Source organism: Ambystoma mexicanum, chromosome 7p (assembly GCF_040938575.1).
Source record: "Ambystoma mexicanum isolate Mex_15411 chromosome 7p, UKY_AmexF1_1, whole genome shotgun sequence".
Taxonomy (NCBI): Eukaryota; Metazoa; Chordata; class Amphibia; order Caudata; family Ambystomatidae; genus Ambystoma; species Ambystoma mexicanum.
In genome coordinates, this window is record NC_090939.1 from 632,366,761 (window position 1) to 632,391,009 (window position 24,249).

A 24,249-nucleotide genomic window follows, 5' to 3' on the forward strand; every position below is an offset into this window, starting at 1 on the left:
CTAATGGCTCGTACCTGAACGGGCCTTAAAGAAGTCCCGCTCAGGTTTGGGTCATTAGAACCACTGTCTGCATCTCATGGTTCTGTACCTCTGAGCTTCTCTTCCTCGTCCCAGTACCTAGAGCATTATGGGACTTGGAAGTCCCTAAAGTTCTTGTTCTTTCCTTGATAACAAGTTTCAATTTTGCAAAAGGCCATTAAGACTGTGGAATCACTAGGGAAGTTATTTAGAGGGTTCTCCCAATTTTCCTGACCCTGGTTGCCCCCCCTCCATGTACCTCCCCCTGCAGACCTCCACCCCCAGGGTCGGGATCAGGAAGCGTCTGCCTTTCCGTGGCCACATTAGAGGGGTCCCCAGCCAGGGTTTCTGGGATGCTCATCTCAGATTCATCACACAACACATTACAAGATATCAAAATACATTGACACAATGACCTGTGTTCAACAACCCACGATTTATTTTCCCTGATCAGCTGTTTTTTTCTGCATCTGCTCTGCACGCCCTCCTCTTGTCTCTGGGCGCTCTTCCCTCTTACGAAATTGTCTCTCCTGGGCCCCAGGCATCACTGGGAAGTTCACCCAGTAGCTCTGGGATCTGTCACAGAGCAGTGGGAATCCAACGTCTTAAGGCACCTAAATTGTGATGGAAAAATGACCACTCATGATTCCAGTGGATTGGTGAAAAATGTATTAGTAAAAGCAATAACAAAACAGAAGCAACATCAGTGCGAGACTTCGGCGCAAATGAAGCCCCCTCCCCCTGTACACCGTTGTCTTATACGCAAAGGAACATATCCGTTTCAATGGAAGTGGTGGTCCCAACAGGGCACGTCTCACCTTGAAACAATGTTGCTGGCATAGAACAAAACCTCATTATACAGGCCTTTGACACCAGCTGCATTCTTTCATGTTAGTGTTAATCAGTGAGGGCAGGATAGCGTAATCCATTAAGTCATGGTAAATATACTCCTTAATGATTCCCACACACTCCTAAACAGGTGAGAACGCTTGCAATATGATGACTTCCGTCTACTAATGCTGCTTTTCCTAAGAAAGCGGGAGCCTAAAACACGCTTGCATGTGCCAAAAGGGAAACGCGTCGGAACTGAGAAATGTGAAGACAAGCCTTCCTACACGCTAGGCGAGGGGCCTTCACTGCAAGAACATGCACAGTATGATCTACAGTCTCTCCTCGCACAAGCTAGAAACTGTTGTTTAAACATGGCAGTTTGCAGGACCTATTCAACATTACAATGCAGTAATATGCAAGGAGTACATACGATTTTCAATTCCCAAATGTTCCCCCACACACTGAAACCACAGTGATTTCTTTTTGTGTAATCACCAGTTTAGCACTGATTGATCTGTATTTTTTGTGTGTGTAAACTTTCTTTGTTAAAGCACTTGGTAGCGCGTATTACATAAACAAAGTATGCATGTCATAGATGCCATCAATCAAAGCAAAGGTACATTTGTTCACAGACAAGAAACAAGGAGATCTTAAAATGTAAAGGAGGCCATGACAAAAGCAGGTGGGCCTAAAGAAGGAGTATAGTCAATAATGCAGAGGTACAAATAATAGCCATGCATTAATCTATCAAGCTTTGAAGGGCTGCCATATATCTTTCGGGCAGTTGCTAGCCAGCTTCATGGAAGCCCATTTATCTTCAGTATCACTGGCCCAGGCGACCGCACGCAGCCAGTGACCAGTCGACGGTATAGTGGGTTTTAGCCAATGTTGCAATAGACATCGTACTGCTAGCAACAAGCCGAGATAAACAAGTTTGCGCATATGTCCTGCCAAATCCTCAAACACATGAAAGAGGCATTGCATACGAGTCGCCTCAAGTCTGCCGCCAGTCATATCAGTGAGAATAGCGCAGACATCCTTTCAGTACCCATCAAGTTTTAAGCAACCCCACACCATGTTAAAATACCCAGCATCATCATCCCCACATCTACGGCAGCAGCCTATATTTGCATGAGAGAAGAGTTTCAATCGAACCGGGGTGTAATGGTACCTCTGTAGCACTTTAAGATGTATTAAACGGAACTGGCTGGTAAGAGACCTCACGGGTGTGTGCGCACATATCGCCCCAGATCTCATCTGTAATATCTGGACTCATGTTTCATGCCCATTTGGATCGGATCTTGGTTAGGGGCACACGAGCTTGGTTCTGAACCATACTATACAAAGTGGAGACAATGCCCTGGTACCATGTGCATCCATAATATACCCAAGTATGGAGTCCTTTTCAGGCTCAACTGGCTTTAACCGCCTCCGCAGACAGATATAGTCAAGCCATTGCAAAGATTTATACTGCGTGAGCAGAGGGATATCGTCAGCAGCAATACATTTCCCACCTACATACATATTCCCCAGTGAGTTAAATCCATTTTGTACTCGCTGCCGCTCAGTAGCAGCATCTACCCTGGGAAAGGTTAGTGTACAGTTGCAGAAGGGGAAGCCGCTATAGTATGGGTGTGATTGTTCTTTTTTAAAATAATACCAGTTACAACATTTTTATACCCTGAGGTTGTTAAATGTAGATGTAAAGGATAGTGCGCATTGTGCTAATGAATGACATTTAGATGTGCCTTTTGCAGGTTTCTTTGGTTGCCACCGGACCCTTAACCAACCTAGCACTGGCAGTGAAAATGGATCCAGTATTCCCTCAAAAGCTTAAGAATGTGTTCATAATGGGTGGAAACATGGAAGGTAAGTAGCATGCACATCTTCTGCTTACTGTTGTTTAAATGTGCGATTTTGTAGGATAGGGGTGCTGTAACAGACGCATTCATAGTCATGTGCCAACCCTAAGAGAGAGCAGAAGGCTAAACTTATTGACGTAGGATCACGTTTTTCCATCACTTCAGTCACCAGATACATTTGAGTACTTTCCACCTACAGGAGGTTGGAATATTGTTGTATCCCGTTGAGGGCATACAATCAATAACGGACAGAGACCAGAAACACGTTTGCTTCTTTTTATTTCTCTCCAGTAACTGACATCCCCACGTGCGTTCCCTCCCCTTCCTTTCTCCTCCCCCTTGTCCCTCCCCCCAGTCTCTTGTTCCTTTCCATTTAGGGGACCATGTCCCCTTAACCCCTAACACCCCCCCTTACTTATCACAGGAGATCGTGGCCTACATCTGTTCGATGAGGCAGGGCGGCCTCCGCACACTTCGTTGTGGTTGGTCCCACCGGGTCAGCGGCGTCTTTGTCTGGCGCCTTTGGCGGAGGGTCCTCAGGGGGTTCTGGCTGCGGTTCGTCATCCCCCGTTACGACTTCTGTCACGGGTGGCTCTTCTTCTTGATTCTCTTGGAACAACTTGCGAAAGAATGATGCGTTCCTTGTTATGTCTATGCTCTCTCCAGTGGCCGCAATCCTGGGCCCTCGGACTTCAGTGACAATGAGGGTTTTGGGTCTGTATCTAGAGTCTGTCTTTCTCTGTTGGGCCTGTTGGACCAGTAGGACCTTGCCTACCGGGGTCCTGGTGCTCTTTGGCTTTCCGCTTCAGATCCGTCCACTCCTTGGCCTTTTTTCTCCTCTCGGCCTCCCTTTCCCTGATCTTGGTGCCTTTGGCTAGAGTGTAGTCTTCGAGCTGCGGTAGTCGTGTTCTTGGCTTGTATTTTATCATGAGTTCTACTGGGCTTTTGCTGGTTCCCTCATGAGGGGTATTTCTGTAGCTCCTCAGCATCTGGGACATTGCTTGGGGCATGGACGCCATGTCTGTGGTAGCTCTCTGGCGCCCTCTCTTTATGGTTGCCATCAATCGCTCCGCATGCCGTTGGCCTGCGGCCATAGTGGTGTGATCCTTTAATGTTGGAATCCCAGGTGTGTGGTGAACTTCCTGAATTCTTGTCCTTAAAATGGTGGACTATTGTCAGTTTTGGCAATGTTGGGGACACCCCACTCGCTTAACAGTTCATCCACTACTGTCACTACTTGATGGAATGCTGTGGACGGGACGTGCTTCACCAAGGGGAATCAGGTGTATTCATCAATGGCCACTAGGAGATGACCCCCTTCTTCCAGGGGCCTGTAAAAGTCCATTGCCACCCTTTGCCAGGGGCCTTCAGGTAGCAGAACTATCTGGAGCCGGCATGGCGGTGTGGTTGCCTCTGTCACCTGACGTGGTATGCAGTGCCTCAGTGTGTCCTCGACTATGGTGCCCATGTAGGGGAACCACACTTGATTGCGTAAGATCGTCTTTGTATTGGCTATGCTCCTGTGTCCTTCATGCGCAATGATGACGAGAGCTTTCCTGAGACTCTTGGGGGCCACCAGCCGGTTTCCTCTCAGGAGTGTCCCTTGTTCTGTTGTGGCCAGTTCTCTGAGCATTCTTGCCATTCTCTGCAGGTCTCTCCTGTCCACCTCCCCCATTTCAATGCATTCCGTGGACAAGTGGCGCCATCTGTTGGCGTTCGTGAGTTGGACAGCCGCCTGAATGGTGGGGTCAGCCCTGCACTTCTCGACGAACTGCTCCTTCATGATGGCGGGAGGTGGGGCATTCAGGGACAGGTATGCAATGTATGATTCCGCCTCCAGCTGCATCTCGATGTCCGGGGTGCCTCTACAAGTAGTCTGCTGGGTTGGCTTTGCCGCCTGACTTTGTGGACAATGGTGTAGTCGTACTCCTGGAGGCAAATGCCCCAACTTTCCATGCATGGTGGCATCTTGATTTTAGTATTCCCAAAGAGCGACAGAAGTGCTTGGTGGTCTGTTATGAGGATTATAAAGTGGTGAAACTTTTTGCATGCCCAGACCGCGGCCAGGCTCTCACGTTCAGCTTGAGAGTAGCCCTGCTCAATGGGGTTGTGCGCTCGACTGGCATATGTTACTATGCGCGTCTCTGACTTCTGGTGCGGGTTGGTCTGAGCCAGGATAGCACCCTGTCCCACCGGGCTGGCGTCGACTGTGATTTTAGTGTCCCACTCCGGGTTGAAATACACGAGCTGGCGGTTGTTCGCCAGTTCCCTTTTGATCGTGTTGAAGGCATCTTGACACTGTTCGTCCCATGTGAAGGGGAGATCTTTTATGAGGAGCAGTCTAAGTGGGCTAGTCAGTGTCGCATAGTGAGGTAGGTACCGGGCACAGTAACCTGCCATCCCTAGGAAAGATCGTAGTTCAGACACATCCTTCGGGGGATCCAGGTCGACAATGGCACTGATTTTTTTCTGGGTCCGTCCTGATGCCTTGATCTGAGAAGATATGTCCAAAGAAGCATAGGCGGTGCTTGTTAATGGTGCATTTCGGACCATTGAGGGTGAGGCCTGCCTCATGAAGCATGGTGCACACTTGTTTTAGTGCATCGTCGTGATGTTCTTGAGTGACTCCAAACACCAAGATATCATCACTGTAGTTGAAAGCATTGGTGACTGGTGCTATCAACCTGCGTATCGTCTCCTATTATATCTCGGCGGCCTAGGATATTCTGAAATTAAGCCGCTTATAGCGGAATAAGCCTTTGTGTGTTGTGAAGGTAGTTATCGGCTTTGATGCACGATCGATGACCAGCTGGTGGTAGCCTTGGTTCAGATCCAACTTTGAGAACTGGGTGGCATGATTCAGTCTTACTAGGATGTCCTGAGTGTTGGGTCCTGGATGTCTCTCCCTCTGAATTGCCATATTCGGGATCCGCATATCGACGCAGAGGCGTAGGCGCCCATCTGGTTTGGGAACTACCACCAAGGGGGACACCCATGGAGTAGGTCCTTTCACTCTTTCGATTATGTCATTTTGTAGTAATAGTTGCAGCTTGTGTGTCACCTTTTTTTGTAGATGGAATCCTATCCTTCGGGGGTGTTGCGGCACAGGCCATGCAGTAGGATCAATGTGAAGGCGGATGACTGTATGCTTTAGCATGCCTACGCCCTTGAATAAGTTGGGAAACATCACTTTCAGCACATTCATATTCACTGCTTTTTGTTTGGGTCTGTGGTGGGAGGCCTTGGATCGTCCCGGGCTGGTCATACTGAATATTGATGAGTTGCAGAGAGGTGGCAGTCTTATAACTGAGGAGGCATCTTCCTGTTACCGGACTATGAATAATGTGGATCATGACTGGGACCCTTCCATCCCTGTGTATTAAATCGCATAGAAACTGTCTTTTGGATAGTAGGGGTAGGGTTGCTCCCGACTGAAAAATGTGAGCTTGGGACAGTTGAAGTGGGTACGTGGTTGCCATGGCCTCATATGTTTTCTAGTTCATCACATTGACGGTGGCTCCTGTGTCAATGAGGAACATGTGCAGAGTCCTCCTAGGTGTATCGTCAGCTTCGAGGCTCTGCTGTCGTCAGAGGTGTCGTATATGAGCCGGACCTATTCCTTACTGTACTGGTCATACTCGTAGTATGGTTTTACGCCAGGCGGCTCTTCTTCTGATGGAGGGTTCTCATAGGGGTCATCCTTCGATAACTCTTGTCGTTGGTCTTCCCCTTAATAGAGTTGTGCGCGGACAGGATGGTCTGAGGTGTCGAGGGCTCTCTCTGGCATTTCAATTTTAAATTTCTTTAATGGTTGTATGAATCCTGGGTGCGTTGTATATGTTGCTGTGTTTCTGTTGAAACTGGGTCTTGCACCGTCTCTCTCTGGGTACGGTTGCAGGTTTGGAGCCCTCGGCTGGTCGTATCTCCGGGAGGGAGTCGATTGCGGTGGCGGTCTGTATGCTGGCAGTAGTGGGACCCTCTCCCAGCACATAACTTGTAAATGGTTCTCCTGGCCACACCTCATACACATTTGGCCAATGGCGGGGCATTGGCCTTTGTGTGGGAATTCGAACCTGCATCTATAGCAATGTTTTTCTGGTTGGGTACTGCGGGTGGTGTTCCAGGTGTCTTAGCGAGGCGGTGCGCCCATCTGTCGTGCTTGCCCTTGTGGGCTGCTGACTATGGCCGCAATGGTGTCGGTTGTTTTTGGGTTCTGTATCTGGGGTGCTTGCACATCAACCCGTTCGTAGACCCTTGCCAATTGAGCAATTTCCTGTAGTGGGAGGGGTTTCTTTAGCAGGTGTTTTCTAAACTATGATGATATACACCCCTCTATCACTCTCAAACGGATGGCCACGCTGTCATTGAAGTTGGCAAACTGTCTGGTCGTCTCATGGGGGGCGCGGGTGCACTGATTGAACGTGTATCGTTCGTAGTCTCTTTTGGGAAGCACAACCAATCGACAATTTATTGCGGTGATGAGGAGTTGGTAGGAAGCCTTTTCCTGGGGGGGGGAATGGTTTTAATGACGCTTTTCATTTCTTTCCCTACCAGGTTGGTGAAGATGTCGAGTTTGTTGGGTGCATCTTTGTTTCCAACCTCTCTCATGAATTTCTCGAACTCAACCATCCACTCTTGCCATCTTTGTCCTTGATCTTCTTGCGTTTTCAGGGTGAAGGGGTTCGGGCGGCGTAAGGAGAACCCTGGGTTGGTGGGGGCTACACCCGCTGCAAGCTGCGCCGCTGAGTCTGCTGGTCCTGCTTGCGACATGTCTGCCCTTTCTTGTCGGGCGTGGTGGCTACTGCTTCAGTTACTTTAATTAGTTCTTTGGTGTCACGTTGGTACGCTCTTTGGCATCTTTTGCGGTGGGCTTGGCTCGCGGCAGCACCTGCAGGGCTGCAGAGCTTTGCAGGCTGCCTAGGTCTCTGGGCCACTTGGTACGTGGTGAGGCCCGGGTGTAGGTGTTGTTATTGGCACTCCCTTTTGTAGCACCTCGCGGCCCACGTTTTTGGAGTTCTGTGATCCTCGCTTTCTAGTGGTTTATATGCGTTGATGATTCCCAATCCTCTCTTTCTAATGGTTTATATGTTCTTATATGCGTTGGTGATTCTCAATCCTCGCTTTCTAGTGGTTTATATGTGCTGTATGCACATGCGGCGTGTGCATCAGCATACCTTGCACCCCTCCGCTCGCCGCCGGCTTCCGTTGATGCGTGGCGTAGAACTAGGAACAACAGCTGCTTACCATTGTCTCTGTTGCATGTGGAGCTGCTAGCTTCTGTGCGCGTTGTGCGTGGACAGCTGGGCCCACCTCTTCTTCTTCTGGTGGAGTTCCTCTATCCCAACGGCTGGTCCTGACACTTCACAGGCCTCTTCCTCATAATCCCTCCTTCGGTGCTGGCCTCCTCCACAGGCTGCGCTGTGTGCGACTCTCCTCCTCAAAGCTCCTTCTCAGTCACCCGTAGCACGGTGCTGGTGCTGACAGGCGGGCAGGCTTCCACCTCCGCATTCGCGCCACCTTCTCCTCACAGGCGCGAGCGTGGGCCTCCTTCTCGTCGCCAGTTGTATCCCGTTCAGGGCATATAATCAATAACGGACAGAGACCAGATACACGTTTGCTTCTCTTTATTTCTCTACAGTAACTGACTTCCCCACGTGGTTCCCTCCCCTTCCTTTGTCCTCCCCCTTGTCCCTCCCCCCATTCTCATGTTCCTTTCCCTTGAGGGGACCATGTCCCCTTAACCCCTAACAAATATATTGTTCCTAGTGAAACATATTGAAACATCCCACACAATGGTAAATATTGTTTGCATTGGGTGTTTCATGCGGATTGTGCCCAGGTTGGAGAATATCATTGAATGCAGTTGTTAGGCTAGTCAGAAACTTTGAGAATGGAAAATACGAATTTAATTAAATGTATTTTGTAAGATCTATTGGAGAGTAAAGTGAATGTTGTGCTGCTAACATCGCTGAGGAAATGAAACGGGAATGACAGTTTTATGATACAGGTTTACGGGTGATGTTTTCTTTTCTAGCAAAAGGAAACCACACTATTTGTGGGGAGTTCAACTTTGCATCGGATCCAGAAGCTGCTTACATTGTCTTGAACGAGTACACTTGCCCTACTTACATTGCAACTTGGGAATTCACATGTCGCAGCCAACTACCCTGGGTAAGATGTTGCATTTTGCAGGTTAATACAGAGACAAACAGTGTAAATGTGTGTACTATTGATGACCCTTTTACACTCTTCAAGTGCAGAGTATATTGGGAAGATTCATGTGAGAAGTTGTTTAAGGACACTGTAGCTGGATGGCACACAAATAATGTAACCAGTCCAGACATACAAAATGTTTGTTTTATATTTTTATTCTAAGTCAAATGGACAGGATTTTCAGGAATCCAAGAAACGAACAGACCCATCGCCGTCTCGTCTGTGCTTGTTTAATTCTGACACTGTATTTATAAGCTTATCAACAGAGGATGCAAGAAACCACTGGGTCCCAGCTGATCAGCTCTGTGTGATGCACATTTTCTCCCTTCCCTCAAAGTAAATAACTCTGTGTCGGGTCTTCCTTTACCAGCTTACAGCGTTAAATATCTATTGACTTCTCCTGGCTACCACAGTCTCTTTGGTTGCTTATGCGGAAGTGAACTTTGTTTCCCACAATCCACTTCACTCTACCTGAAATGTCTCAATAGCCGCTTGAGAGGCAGAAGGCAATGGTTCCCACAATGCAAGTAACTTTAATGGAACTGTCTCTGTAGTCACTTGTGAGGCAGCAGACTAGGATTCCCAAAATGAAATTAAATGTATTTACAATGTTTCGTGGCCTACGAGGCAGCACACTGAACTTTGTTTCCCACAATGCACTTCACTTTACCTGAAATGTCTCAATAGTTACTTGAGACGCAGAAGGCTATGGTACCAACAATGCAATTCAACTTACCTGAAATGTTTCTGTACTTGCTTGTGAGGCAGTTGACTTTGATTCCCACAATGCACTTCGCTTTAGAGGACATTTCTCTGTAGCTCACTGAACTCCTTGGTAGGTCTTCCTGTCAATGCACACTCTTTTTGGGTAAGCCATCTGCATCTCTACTGTCACTCTAACTCAATGTTTTTGTTAGAATAGGTGGGCAGACTCCTCTTGCAGGCACTTGCCTTCTCATTTCATCCATGCTACTATGATCTTTTGGCTTCCTCCTGAAAGATGTCTCGGCATGGCTCAGTCTCCTGGACACTGTTAATCCAGGCTTTCCACAAACTCCTGTGCTTCACTGGTGAACTTGCTCGCCTCTTACCAGCTTGTTGCCTTCCACCAAACAGGAACTCCCTTTGTCTTGGTGTCCTTGCTCTAAGGGCATCTGAAACCATCCACTTAATGTCCTTCACTTATGGAAAGTTGGGTCTGCTTTCCCACCTGATACTGCTTGGAGCAAAATACACAAAATGCGTACGTCTTTTCCCTCACCAGGTGTTTAGAGCAGCAGGTGGATGCCTCTCCTCTGGTCCCGACCCCTAACCACCATCCTATTGGAGTAGTGGACGAAGAGCTACAATTAGGAACCCATGTACGAGTTTATGCGACATGTCCATACCGCGTCGATTATATGAAAGACAATAGGCACTCAGACAGCCATTCAGAGGATACCCTCATGTTGAGACAGTGAAAGGATGCTACCGGTAAGGGTGCCCACTGCCAAGATGTCAGGATGCAATTATGAGTGATATGGATGAACTCTAAATAAAGTCTGAAGATGACAGAATGATGTCCTAAAGGAGATGTATGAACCTATGCCGAAACAATATAAAAATACTTTAAACTGACAATGTAACTGAAGCACAAAGAGAAACATGTGCCTAAAGACAACGTAATCGTGAATGTAAGAAGATGAAATAACATGCTGACCAATAACTGTAAATACGCTGTAACACAAGGATGAGAAGATCCATTGAAGCTTGCTAAAAAGAGGTATACATATAACGTTTAGGACGCCCATTGGAAGAAAATGGGCGAGGCCTGTGTTAAGAATCAACCCTGTTACCTCAAAAATCGAGCCTAGGATGGCAAATTGAAGAATTGATGAAGAAGCTGTTTTTGCGGGCAGCATAAGGGAGTACCTTGGCCGAGGGTCAAGAAGGCTATTTCAAGAGATTGGTGCAAGGCACAAAGGGAGTCGAAGGAACGGACCATGTGCATAAGACATATTTCTGCTAAGATTAGGAAAGACAAGGACATTTGCAAGTGCTAAGTACTGAACAATCACGAGGGCAAAAGCCTATGTGGGGTGGAGTGAGCAAGACTCTAAAGGCCAGATAGTCCTAAATAAGAGGCTGAAATTGACAAAATCGTGGTCTTCTAACATGTGACTCTGAAGTTGAAAACAAGGGCTATTCATTAAAACCCAGATGGCGATATTGGTCTGTTCGTACCGCCACAATGTTCCAGTACAGTGAGCAGACTACGCGAGCAACTTCAAACAGAAGGCCTTGGCTAAGAATCAGGTAGATGACGTATGATGACTAATTGAGAAAACAAGAAATATATTGACACATCTCGAGCACCTAGGTTTCGTTTCTACTCACGTGCTGCTGAACAAGCTGAAAGTCCAAGGTTGGATGGGGTTGCCAACCAATCAAAAAGCCTGCCACGCACTTTCACATACATTGTTGCAGTTACCAATCCGCTGCCATATTCTCTGCTATAATCTGTACACTACGTATGTAGAAGTAGCGTGTCCTAAAGACAAGGGGCAGCCAATGAGATATTAACACTTTACACTGATTCTATAAATGGACATGTTCCCCTAACCAAATATCTCCTGGTAGTAGGTTTTGTAGGATGCCATGTAGGATGACATCATAGATGACGTGTGAAAAAATATATAAACTCTGAATACACAAGAGGAAATGTGAAAATGCGTGCATCTGTTTTGATAGCTGTACAACTCCCTGCTTTCTTTCATTGAGATTAAAGCAGTATTTTGCTATATTCCTTGGGTCTGTCCGATTATTTGGTCTGAGGTGTTTATTGGTAATTCCATCATGCGCATAGAGGACGCTTCAAAGTGCTACAGCACATTTGGTAGTGGTGCAGATGTTTTTTTATTTATTGACACATACGACAATAAAAACAGCATGTTACGCATCATGGTTATTGCAATACCACCAAAAATCCATAGACACAATTAACCCACAACCACCTGGCTCCACCCCCCCACATTCCCACCCCCTCCCCCCGCACATTGCCTGAAGACTAATACCAATCAGAGATTAGCGCCAATTTCTTAGGGTTGGCTCCACCTCCGCTTGTGCAAACATGGTCTCTGTCAGAACATTCAATGCTAGTATATCTTCGCTGGCGTCCAACCGGCACAGTTGTATTGCTCGCCCAAGGCCACTGTTTCCGCCCTGAGACCACTTTTTCAGATACCGCCACCAATCCTCTGTGCTACGGCCCCTTGGGGATTTCCATGCTATAGCTATCCTGCGCTTTGCCAATATGTACGCTAGATCTTTCATTTTGTGTATATGTCTTGCAGATTTGGGGCATGTGAACCGTCCCAGCAGACAAGCAGCTGGGGACAGTACTCCGATCTGGAGCCCTCCCTTGTTCATTCTCGCTTCAACCTCTGTCCAGTACTCAGTTATGTTGGGACATGCCCAAAACATGTGCAGTATACCTGCCTCAGTGGCCCTACACCGTGGGCAGTGTTGTGTTGGTGCGCCCGGGAACTTTGAGATTCTCAAGGGTGTCATGTACACTCTGTGTGTCACAAATAATTGTATCAGTTGGAGTCTAACATTCCTAGACACTTTTTTATGGTATTGCAGTATCTCAGACCAGTGTGCGTCTGAGAATGGGGCCCCAAGGTCTTCCTCCCATTTGTGCTTAGCTGCTAATTTGGTGGGGGGTCCTGGCGTCAGCAGTAATTCATATATCCTAGAGATAGCATGGCCTCCCTCTGATATGTCATACAGTACGTCAATAACAGAGAGTTTTTTAAGTATCTCTTCATATGCAGTAATCTCATTCTTAATGGTACTGTATAGTAGGTATTGCCCCTGATGCAAGCCCGTGTTTTCAACCAGCTCCTGAAAAGACACAAATGAGGCGTTGTGGAGCAGATCTCCTATTGCGGCACACCACTCCCAAATCGAGCGTATTCCCAGGTATGCCTGGGAGCCAGCTTGTACGACAGACACCAAAGGGTTCTGTACAGAAAACTGATATTTTAGACCTATTAACTTGTGAGCTCTGTCCCACACCTGTATACCCAACTTCACCAGATGTGAGCTTTGGCAGTCACGGGCTATTTGTTCCACACTATTTCGTTCAAGAAGAAGCATGGCACAGCTGACTGTAGAATCTGTGTGTCTGCAGAAGGCTTGTCCACTAGCCAGTCCACCACAAACTGTAGTTGTCCTGCCACATAGTATAGCTCAAAGTGTGGAATCTGAATGCTCCCTTCTTCATAAGGTCTAAACACGGAAGCTAGTGCTATCCTACTTCTACCATTCTGCCATAGGAGTCCCCTCGCATAGAGTGTCTAAGGCTATAAAGAAGGCCTTGGGTATATTGAATGGCACATTCACAAAGTGGTGAAGCAATGTGGGGAGGACCACCATTTTTAATAGCGCTGCCCTGCCCATTAACGAGAGGGGCAGTTTATTCCAGAACTTCATTGAATTTTTAACCACTTCCAGAGTTTTGATTGTGTTATGGCGGTGTTCAAGCCCTGGGTCGTGATAAATTTGGACCCCCAGGTAAATGAACGTGTCCACGCTCCATTTCAAAACCAGGGTCTGTAGTTTATTTAACGCTGTTTTAGCGAAACCCGCCAGCGGGAACAGAGATGATTTACCTATGCTGATATTGTTGCCTGAAATCCTAGCAAAGTGCGCCAGGGCTTCCAGAATCCATTCCAAGTTGTCCTCTGGATTTTGAATGTATAAGAGTGTATCATCTGCATACATTGAAATCAGATGCCGAGCGCCATCAACAGCTATATCTGCTAAAATACATTCTGTCTTTAAGTATTCAGCAATCGGTTCCATTGCTAAGTAGATGTAAAGTAGCGGGGACAGTGGGCAGCCCTGCCTGGTGCCTTTTTCCAGCTCCCAAGCTCCTGAAATGTATTTACCCGTTTTGACTCTGGCCTCTAGGTTGCTATATATCAATTTTACCCAGTTGATGTACACCTTACCGAAGCCAAACCTGCCCAGGGTAGCGTAAAGCCAGTCCCACCCGACCGAGTCAAACGCTTTTACGGTGTCAAGTGTGGCGATTGCACAGGGGGACTCCCAAGTCGCAGTACCATCTAATATGGTGCAATCGCCGCAGATTCCAGGTCATACTTCTGCCTAGTACATACCCAGTCTGGTCGTGATGCACCAGCTTGTGAACCACCTTCTTTAGCCTGTTGGTTAATAGTGCAGTCAATATCTTAATGTCCCGGTTAAGCATAGACAGGGGTCTGTATGAGCTACACTCCGTCTGTGTCTTGTTGGTCTTGAGGAGGGGGATGATCACGGATTCCCTTAGGCTAAGCAGGAGGACACCGGATTCCAACGCCTCAATGAACATATTCAATAGGTGTGGTGCTAGCTCTGGTGCAAATTCCTTCTAAAACTCACTGGGTAGGTCATCAGAACCTGGGGTTTTGCCTGTAAGCAGTGTTTGTATCGTGCTTAGTAGTTCCTCCAGTCTGGGAAGGTCTGTCTCGCCCAAAACCGCCTCAGGTCGTTTGTGGGGCCACAGTCCTCTCTTTAAAGAGGATCTGGTAGAAATCCATGAAGACGGCATTGATTCCCTCTTGTGTGTGACACCAGGTAACTTGCTGTGTGTGTATTGAGTGGATGGGCTCTTGCTTTTCCTCTTTTTTGTATAGCCATGCCAGCAACCTGCCCGGTTTATCCCCTCTGCATGTTGTCTTTCAATGTATTTAGAGTAGTTGTACTTACCTAACCTTTCCCAGTGTCCTAGGCATTTTTGCTTCAATTCCCCATCCTTGACTTCTTTGTCGCTATGACCAAAATGGGTATGTGTTAACATCTGTAATTCTGGTAACAGTGGTGTAGAGGAGCACACCTTTTTTAATTTAGCCTTCTGGTTTTGAAATAATTTCTCATACAGTTTTTCAAATGACTTTCAGAATTGCTTAGGTGCTGACAGAGTCAGATTCTGGGCTACAGAATCCAATATGAACAGAACAGTTTTTGGGATCACTTTAGCAAAAATGACCTTGGCTCTGTTCACACTTTTGAGCATAAAACTATGCAAAATGAGTACTCTCTCTCTGTTAATCTTGCAATTCTTCTCATATTTTAATGATTTGAACACAAAGTATAAATGATGGTGGCTAATGTCACACATCAGTTTTCAAATTTCTTGAATATTCAAAACATAAATCTTTCTACAATTTGGCATTACCTAATGCTATACAGTACTCAATCTGAATACAATATTCATACATCTAACAATTCGAATGACGTCAAGAGTGTTCTCAGGGACCTAGCAAGAGGAGTTGGTTTCCGAAATTTAGTGTCTGGCCTGTCCAGTAGTGGATCAATGACACAATTGAAATCCCCCCATATTATACTACTGCTCCTATAGGGGGCCAGCCTCGGGTATATTGTTTGAAAGAACGCTGCCGCGTTGTGATGGGGGCATATGTGTTGATCAGGCAGATATCTCTATTTTCTAAAAGCCCTTGTACCAGCAGTATTCTGCTCTCATTTTCGTCTTAACTTGGGTCTCCTTGAAGGGAACCTTGGGTGCTATCCAGATGAGTATCCCCCAGGGCATACGCTGAGTACGGTGAACCAAACACTTGCCCGTTCCACTTCCCGCCCAGCAGCGTCTGTTTATCAGTTGTTAAGTGGATCTCCTGCAGCAGGGCGATGTCAATCTTGCATCTACGCAGATATCAATAGACGCTATTCCTCTTAACATATGCGTTAAGGCCCCTGACATTCCAGGTAAGTAAAGTTATGCCTGCGGCCATTAGTATGTATTCCATATAGAACCACCCCGAATGCCGGGCCAACCAAGCGAAAACATTATGGTCCCGGGTTGGTGTACCACCCCTTGCGTTGTTCTCACTGTGTCTTTTGGTTACCAGGTCAGGTAAAACATAACCCCTGTTAACTTCCCAAACATCTATAACTTGTAATAGTCACCCAGCATTGTTGTCCATGCTCAGGCGTGTCTGCCTCTCGCCTGTCCCTCCAGTACCCAAACCGGAGGTCAGTACGCAGCAGGGGGTTCCCAAAAAGGAACTCCTTGAAGACGGCCTGGCGTCATGGCGGGCCTGACCCTCTTCAATGGTGATGATGGTCGAGTCTATAGATGAAACCTGCCACTTAGAGCGGACAAGAGAGAAGAGACCTTGCGTCTTGTAGACTCAGTAAGCATAGTTGTTGGCCCGCTTGTCCCGGAGTCCTCGACTGGCCATCTGTGGTTGATGCTGGGTCCATCGGACGTGGCAAGTGAGGCGAACTCTCTCTAGACCTTACTCCCTGGCTATTCTGGTGGTCTTTTCTGCTTCTCCGGAGCTTCCTCCTCCTCTGCCGTCAGACCTATTCCCTGTTTGTCCACCACGCTTTAGCCTCTTCTGGCGAGTTAAAGAACAGAGCGCGGTTTTTATATAGAACTTTCAAGCAAGCCAGGTGCATCAACATGTATTTTAATCCCGACTTTCTGAGTCGCGCTTTTGTCGCTGTAAAGTGTGCTATTCTCTTCTGTACTTGAAAGGAGTAGTCGGGACAGGCAGCTAAGTTTGTCGACGACCTTCGTAGTGTGCCTCTGTGTCTCGAGTATGACAGGATCTTCTCCCTATCTTTATAGTTTAAGACCTTTGGGGGGACACCTGGTGGTGGTCGTCTATTAAGGGCTCTGTGTGCCCTTTCAACCGTAAAGCCTTGTGACAGGTTCCCTGGCCCAATTTCCTGTAGGAACAAATTCTCTGTGTACGCTGTAGGATCTGGGCCTTCTTCACCCTCAGGCAGGCCCACAATGTGGACGGCGTGCTATCCCTTCTGCATGCCGGCCCTATCTTCGAGCAACTTGACCTTCTGTTGCAGGACATGGACTTCAATGCGTGTTCCCTGGATCTGTATAGCATTTTCTTTAGACTGTTGTTCTAGACTTGTGGCCCTCCCAGCTAGCTTCCTCACATCCTGGCGTAGAAGGCCAGCATCCACTTTATCTTCCTCTCTTTGTGTGCCCAGGGAAGCTTTCAGGTCAGCAATGGCCTGCAGGATCTGGTTATGCATCCCTACTACATCTCCCTTTTCATCCTGGCGCAACGACATGCCCTTCATCGGCGTACGCTGCATATTTGTACCGTAATTGTCCAATATTGTCTGGCTGTGCCTTGGCTTATTGGTCTTGGGGCACAGGAGTGGCTCAAATAGCCCAAAGTGACCAGGTAGCAGAAAGGGGGCTAGTAACTGACATATACCACAAACGAAAAAGTAACTACTACTCAATGGTGACAAACAGCCAGACTTATATAATTGAAAGTCTAATAACGTCACCCAAAATAGGACCAACAAATGATCAAAAGGAACTCCTGAATGCCATCAATGGAAACACGCAATACGTCAAATTGATTAATATAAATACATTGTATTATAGTATTATTAAACAAGATACAAAAGATTGTCAAAAAGCATTCCCAAATAAATGAAACTTACTTATGGCAGGAAGAAAATGAAACCATGATACCTAAGACACTTATTCCATTTACATCAACAAACAACCCAAAGAAAACCAAAACAATTGGAGAAATATGTGTGAGCAACAACATTAGAAATCAAAATGTGGCATTGGTTATAAAATATCAAATATATTATGTGTATATAAAAAAATCAATCAAAATATGAGAACAACCTAATATGTGAAGCACACAGATTGTTCCCTCATCAGCCAGGCAATTGAGTTGCTTGTAACAGCCTGCATGTGCCTTTTACCAAAAATGTGCAGAGGGAAAACAAAAACTAATTTTCTTTATATACATAATTGAAAAACACAATGAATACACGACATTGCTGAACAGGTATTGTTTACCCTGTGGACACAGTTGACACCTCGTAAGTCCATCTGAGATAATGTGGTGTCTTTGTCTCAACAAAAGTCCATTCTCTTTAGGTAGATCGGATATTGGTCTCACAATCAGTTTGGAGGCATCATAAGCCCATAAGTCGACGCGGCAGGTCCATGGAAGTGGGGGAGGGGGCTGCTGTTTGTGGGGAGTATCTGTCTTAAGGGGACAGAGTCCACACTATACGTCCTCCCCAATGACGTACCTGGTAGTAATGCACACCTAAGGTGTGTGTGGTAGTAATGCAATTGTGTGTACCCTGACTACTCTGAACAGGGAACCAGCATGATCCTGTTTCATGGATAAATAGCCCAAAAAGAGAGTTGGAGACCGGAGACCCCCACTTGAACACCATGTGGGTGCAAGGAGCCAATACACGTGACAGGAATGTAAGCTGTCCCGGATACAAAGGGAAGATAAATTCATACTGGAGGGGACCACGCGGACATCGCACCCTCTGTTGGGAAGATCCAATAGGACCAAACCCAAAACCCGCTAAGCAGGTGAAATTTGATTAAATCCAGAGAGTTGTGACAGAACAAACCAGACTTACGGTGGTAGGAACTGTTCATTGAGACCATGCTCCAACGAGTCCATTCTATGTATCCACCTGCATTCTAGGTCCAACAATCGACCAATTACATTTGGACCTGGGCGTACCCTTTCAAGAACCCACCACTTCAAATTTATTTATTTATTTTCATTTTAGTATTTGTATAGCACGCTGCAACCCGTGGGCATAGAGGCGCTGAGAAGAATACATATGCAGGCTTGCTTGAGGGTTACAAGGGTTACAAGATAGCAGTTGAATAGAACAGTTACATCGAATACAGTAAGTTACAAGTCAGGTGCATTGGGCATGGACAGTCATAATCTGATACAGTAGGGGAGGCAGTTTAGGTAAAAAGCTTAGTCTTCAGGGCTTTACGGAAGGTTGTGTGAGATTCGATCATCCTGAGTTGGGCAGGGAGGGTGTTGCAGTGACTTTCCGCCAAGTTGGGGAAACTGGAGCCACCAGCTCTGACTCTTCGTGTATGAGGAACAGTGAGGCGATTGGCATACGCAGACCTGGACGGTCTGGCGGGTGTTTTTATGGAGATCCTCTGAGCTAATTAGGTAGGTGCCAGTCCATGGATGCATTTGTGTGCAATGGGCAGTGTTTTGAAAATGATCCTTTCTTTGACGGGCAGCCAGTGGAACTGCCTTTTCACCCCAGAGATGTGCTCTCTGCAATCTATACCCGTTGCAGCCCTCAAGGCATTGTTTTGGGCAACTTGAAGTTTTGCAAGGTTTTTTTGGGAGGTGCCGACATAGAGTACGTTGCAGTAATCTAGCCTTGAACCTATAATGGCCCTAGCAATGGTGATACAGTTGTCTTGTGATAAAAAAGGCCTCACTGCATTAATTAGTTTGGAATGGTAAGCAGCTGAGGAAGCAGTGGCATTAACCTCTCTGTCCATGGTCATACTAGGTTCCAGGTATACGCCTAGAGTCTTGATGGCTTGGGACACGGTAATGTGGATTATGTCTATTGTGAATGCGCTGTATTGTGTATTGCGCATTGAGTTTACTGAGTGTGGTTGTGGATCCAATTAGCAAGAGTTCTGTTTTCTCGCTGTTTAGGCACAGCCAGTTTTCAGCCATCCAGGACTGGATTGTGGAGTAGATGCGATTGAGAGTATTCGTGTCTGTCTGGTAGTCACCAGTCAGAGGTATGAGCACCTGTGTGTCATCCGCATAGTTGGTATATGCGATACCCATGGCGTCAAGAAGTTGGAACAGTGGCCTCGTGAAGAGGTTGTAGAGAGTTGGTGATATGCAGAACCCTTGATGGACACCACATTTGATGGGGCTAGGGACGGCACTAGAGGAGTCTGAGAATACCTTCATCACTCTCTCTTTGAGGAAGGATGATATCCATTTGCAGGCTTTTGGGGAGAAGTTAGCAGTGGAGGACAGATGAAGACATAGGGTCTTGTGATCTACCAGATCGAATGCGGCCGACAGGTCTAACAGGAGAAGGAGAGCAGGCCTGCCGGCATCTCTTAGGTCATCGATTTCATTTTTGAGATCCAGTAGGGCAGTTTCTGTGCCGTGCCGTGGTCTGAAGCCAGATTGGCGTAACCCTAGGAGCTGGTTATCCTCCAGGAATTTTTGAACTTGCAGGTAAGCTGCTTTATCAAGAATCTTTAGCAGGAAGGGGACAGTAGTGATTGGTCTCTAGTTCCCTGGGACCATTGGGTCAAGGGAGGTTTTCTTTAGGAGAGGGCGGACCCAGGCCTCCTTCAGTGCAGTGAGGTAGGTAGCTGAGCTGAATGGAAGGATGAATTAATGAAGGCGGTGATGAGGGGAGCCAGGGAGTGGGCACATTCTTTAATGATGTGTGCCGGGCAGGCATCCCCTTTGCAGTTAGAAGGCTTGATGGATTTGATAAGGTCTATAACTTCTGTCTCTGTCAGGTCAGAGAAGTCAAAGGTGGGTAATTCCTCATCTGCGGTTGGTGCGGTGGGTGGGGGGAGGGGTGCTGTGTTTCTAGGGTGGATAGTAAAGCTTTTTGGTGCGCTATAATTTTAGCGTGCAGCTTGTCAAGCTTGTCTAGCATAGCGGTTTGAATAGTGTTACACCAGGACTCATCCTTGATGATGTTTGAAGGAGGGGTGGTAGGAGTCTCAAGTTCCCTGAAGATTGCAAAGATCTCTTTGGTTCCAGATTTGGCATTGTTGATCCTGGTGTTGAAAGATGCAGCTTTGGCCCGAGTGATGGCTGTTTTGTACTGTTTAGAGCAATTTTTGAAAGCTGTTTTAGTTTTATCGTTTGTTTTTTTTCTGCAGGCTGCAAGCATGCGCCTTTTTGAGGATCGTAATTCTATAAGATCTTGGGTGAACCAGGCGTTCGAGTGAATAAGGATGGGACACTTGTGATGCGCTACCCAGTCAAGCGTCCGGCCTTTAGTGTGGGTAGGCTCAGTGATGGACTGGATAAACCCTAATGTTGACAGAGCTTTATGTAGAGTAGAGGCTTGGGCATTGTTCCTGTCGTTGAGGCCAAGATTAAGGTCACCTAGTAGCACTACCTTGGAGGTTTTTTTGATGTTGTTGGACAGAGCATATATGAGAGCCTCTTGGAACTAAGAGGAGGGGCCAGGAGGGCGGTACACTAGATGGAAGGCTATGGTGGAGGTGGGCGAGGTTTGGAGTTTGATTAGAAGATATTCAGCGTTGGACCCTAATTCACTTTGAATTCTTCTAATGTTGAGAGTGTCTCTGGCAATAATGGAAACACCTCCTCCTCTTTGGCCGACCCTATCCTGTCTATAGATGGTGTATCCGTTGGGAATGGCCACGGAGAGGGCAGGGCCAGATGATTCTTGGAGCCAGGTTTCACAGATGAAGAGGAGATCTAGATGGTCACAGGTAATCAGGTCGTGAAAATCCAGGGTGTGAGCAAAGATTGACCTGGCGTTGACCAGAGCACATTTCAGGGCGGGTGTGCTGCTGGTGTTTGAGGCTAGTGGGTTTGCGTGCTTAATGCCTGTAGGGTCCTTTTGTGTAGTGCAGAGGGCAGTGGGCGCACAGGCATGGCTAACAGTAGCAATATCAGAGGCAGTAGGCATACATGCTTGACAATCAGCAACAGTATCAGGGTTAACCATGGGGGCAGTAGGCACACAGGCATGGCAATCAATAGCAGTATCAGAGGCAGTAGGCACACATGCATGACAATCGGTAGCAGTAGCAGGGTTAACCATGGGGGCAGTGGGCACACAGGCATGGCTATCAGCAGCAGTATCAGGGTTAACCATAGGGGCAGTAGGCATACATGTTTGACAAATCATCAGGGGTGTGATGTAAGTCAATATAATGCTGTACCAATGGTGATGACAAGTTTTTACATCAGATTCGAGAGCGATGCTTAGATATCCGGACCCCCTACATTATGGGTTGTCTGCCCCACATAGCATAAGCCACAGGGGCATTCCGCACAATATACGACATGGTTGGTTTTACAGTTCGAAAGGTCACGTAAGGACCATATTCTTTGCCCCACTTGGAATTGCTGGGTCTTCCAGGTAAAGTGACAGACCGAACAAGAGCCACAAGGGTAATGTCCCGTCGTGACCCATAGGTTCCATAGGCCTGTCCATTGTGTGCTTTTCTTCATATCAAAGTTAGAGTGGACCAGATGTTCTTTTAAGTTCCGAGATCTTTTAAAAGCAAACCATGGTACTTGTGGATCAGGCATGTGACAATTGGCCAGTATTTACAAATAATCTTTTTAATAGTACTTGTGGATCAGGCATGTGACAATTGGCCAGTATTTACAAATAATCTTTTTAATATCAAAAACAAACTGACCATGGGTAATCACGCATGTAATGGGGTCCTCTTGGTTCTGAGATGATGTAATCTTGGGAGTCAGCAGAGAGTCGCGGTCCGTGAACCTGGCATGTTTTTTAGATTGTGATACCAGTTGCTTAGGGTACCCTCTTTGTCGTAATCTCCTGCTCAAAGATTCCGCATTGTCGTAGAAATCATGCTGAGTCGGAGAAATCGCCTGTTAGGCAGATTTCCCTTAATGTGCTCGGGATGATCACTTGAAAAATGCAAAAATGTGTTGCGGTCCGTGGGCTTGCGGAAGAGGTTGCACATAAATTTACCTTCACAGTGGCTGATTTTAAGATCTAAAAAGGTAATCATATAGTTACTATATTCCATAGTGAACTGGATGTCACTGCTGCATGTGTTCAGCCAAGAAAACAATGTTTTGGGTGCATCTTCACTTCCTTCCCAGATACAAATAACATTGTCAATGTAACATCGCCAATGCTTAATGTTATTGCGCCAGATGTTTATTTGGTTGTAAATATATGTTTTTTTCAAAGGTGGCCATAAACAGGATGGCCAAGCTGGGGCAAACGTAGCACTCATGGCAGTGCCCTTGGTGTGTAAATAGAACTGATTGTCAAATGAAAAAAAGTTTTTACATAGAGCTAGGGTCATTAATTCAATAATGAATGATGGTGGGACCCTTGATTGTAACTTTCTGTCAAATGCTCATACACACAGTCAATTGCAGCTTGTTGGGGTATGCTGGTGTATATGTTACGCTCACCTGGTATCCATGGGGACGCCACCCAGCCCTGGTTGGATGATTTGCACTCTCGAACCCTCTCCCGGTCCCTTGGTAAGGCCTCTGGTTAAAGATGGGTCTGCAATATAGGAGAGCTGGATTCAATACCAGATTGTCTTTATGTTTTCCTACCTCCCATGGCCTCAACTCCTTCCTCCCCCTTGGGCCTTCTCCTTACCTTAATATTGTAAAAGGTGGATTCTCCGTCCTGCTCCAGGGGCGCATAGATGTGGAAAGGCGAGCAGCGACCAAGTTACTTCACTGGTGCAAGCCCCCCTGTGGGAATCCAGGCCTGCTGCAACTCCGTAGGTTTGCTGCTTTACAGGTCTTTATATGCAGTTCTTATATTCCTCTTTGTTTGAATAATAATGTCTTGCTTCTTTCCTTTTAGGTATGGAAAGGTATTTTGGTGTTGTCATGCAGTTTGAAGATGAGCATGGGCCGGTAGGCGAAAGCGCGGTGTGCACGATGCTGTCCGGTGATAATGCGTGATGCGTGACGCTGTTTTGCCTTTTATATTGCTAATATGTGTCTTTTCTCTCCTTGCAGGTTGCGATGTTCCTCGCCGAGCGCCGTAATGTTCCAGCAATGATACTGACCAGGAGATGACTACCCAGGTAAGAATTGTGTGGCTTTCTTCATTCGGGAGGAAACGTGAGTAAACGCTTACTAATGCTGTCTTTCTTTCTCCTCTTTTCAGGTTATGGTATTCCAGGATGCATGCGGTGCCGGATGATGGAGTTTGTACCTTCAGGTGAGTGGATCTGAAGTCAGCGATGGATTGAAGACAGGATACTCTTCCAGGTAAGTTTCGTAGTGTTCTTCTCTCTCTGCAGGTCCTTAGTTTCAGGTAAACTGGCATGAAAGAACTGGACACAGTGAGCGTTTCGCTGCCCACAGCAGAATAACGCAAAGCATGTTCTGCTGTTTGGGTGTGGTTTAAATAGTCTCAGGTAAAGTAGTCCAGGTAAAATAGTCCCAGGCCTGACACACCCAAAAGACTAGACCGCCTAGCTCAGTTCCTTGTAACTGAGCTATGTGTGTGCCTCCATGTTGGCTGAACCCCCAAGTTAAATAGTCCCAAGTAAATAGTCCCATTCTAATGTTGGTCTTCATGTTGGTTATGAGCCTGGCACCAAAGAGAGTCTTGGATGAGGTTTTAAGGCCTTTGACCTGCCCCTAACTGGAAGGCTGACTTGCCAGTGAGGGCCAGGGGCAAGGGTCATGACAGTATAGGAATACAATATAACCAAATATTGATTACTGGGGTTGAACTAAGTTCTCAAATATTTGTATAC

The 24,249-nt window shown here is 46.7% G+C and overlaps 1 protein-coding gene across 2 annotated transcripts in view; it reads left to right on the top strand.

The window, feature by feature from the left end:
• LOC138526210 (pyrimidine-specific ribonucleoside hydrolase RihA-like) overlaps positions 1 to 24,249 on the top strand; it is a 517,957-nt gene that overhangs the window by 436,797 nt on the left and 56,911 nt on the right. For both annotated transcript variants that reach the window (XM_069636677.1, XM_069636678.1), the window contains 2 exons: positions 2,607 to 2,718; positions 8,746 to 8,882. In XM_069636677.1, the coding sequence (XP_069492778.1) occupies positions 2,607 to 2,718; positions 8,746 to 8,882 (249 nt within the window). The remainder of the gene's footprint in view (positions 1 to 2,606; positions 2,719 to 8,745; positions 8,883 to 24,249) is intronic.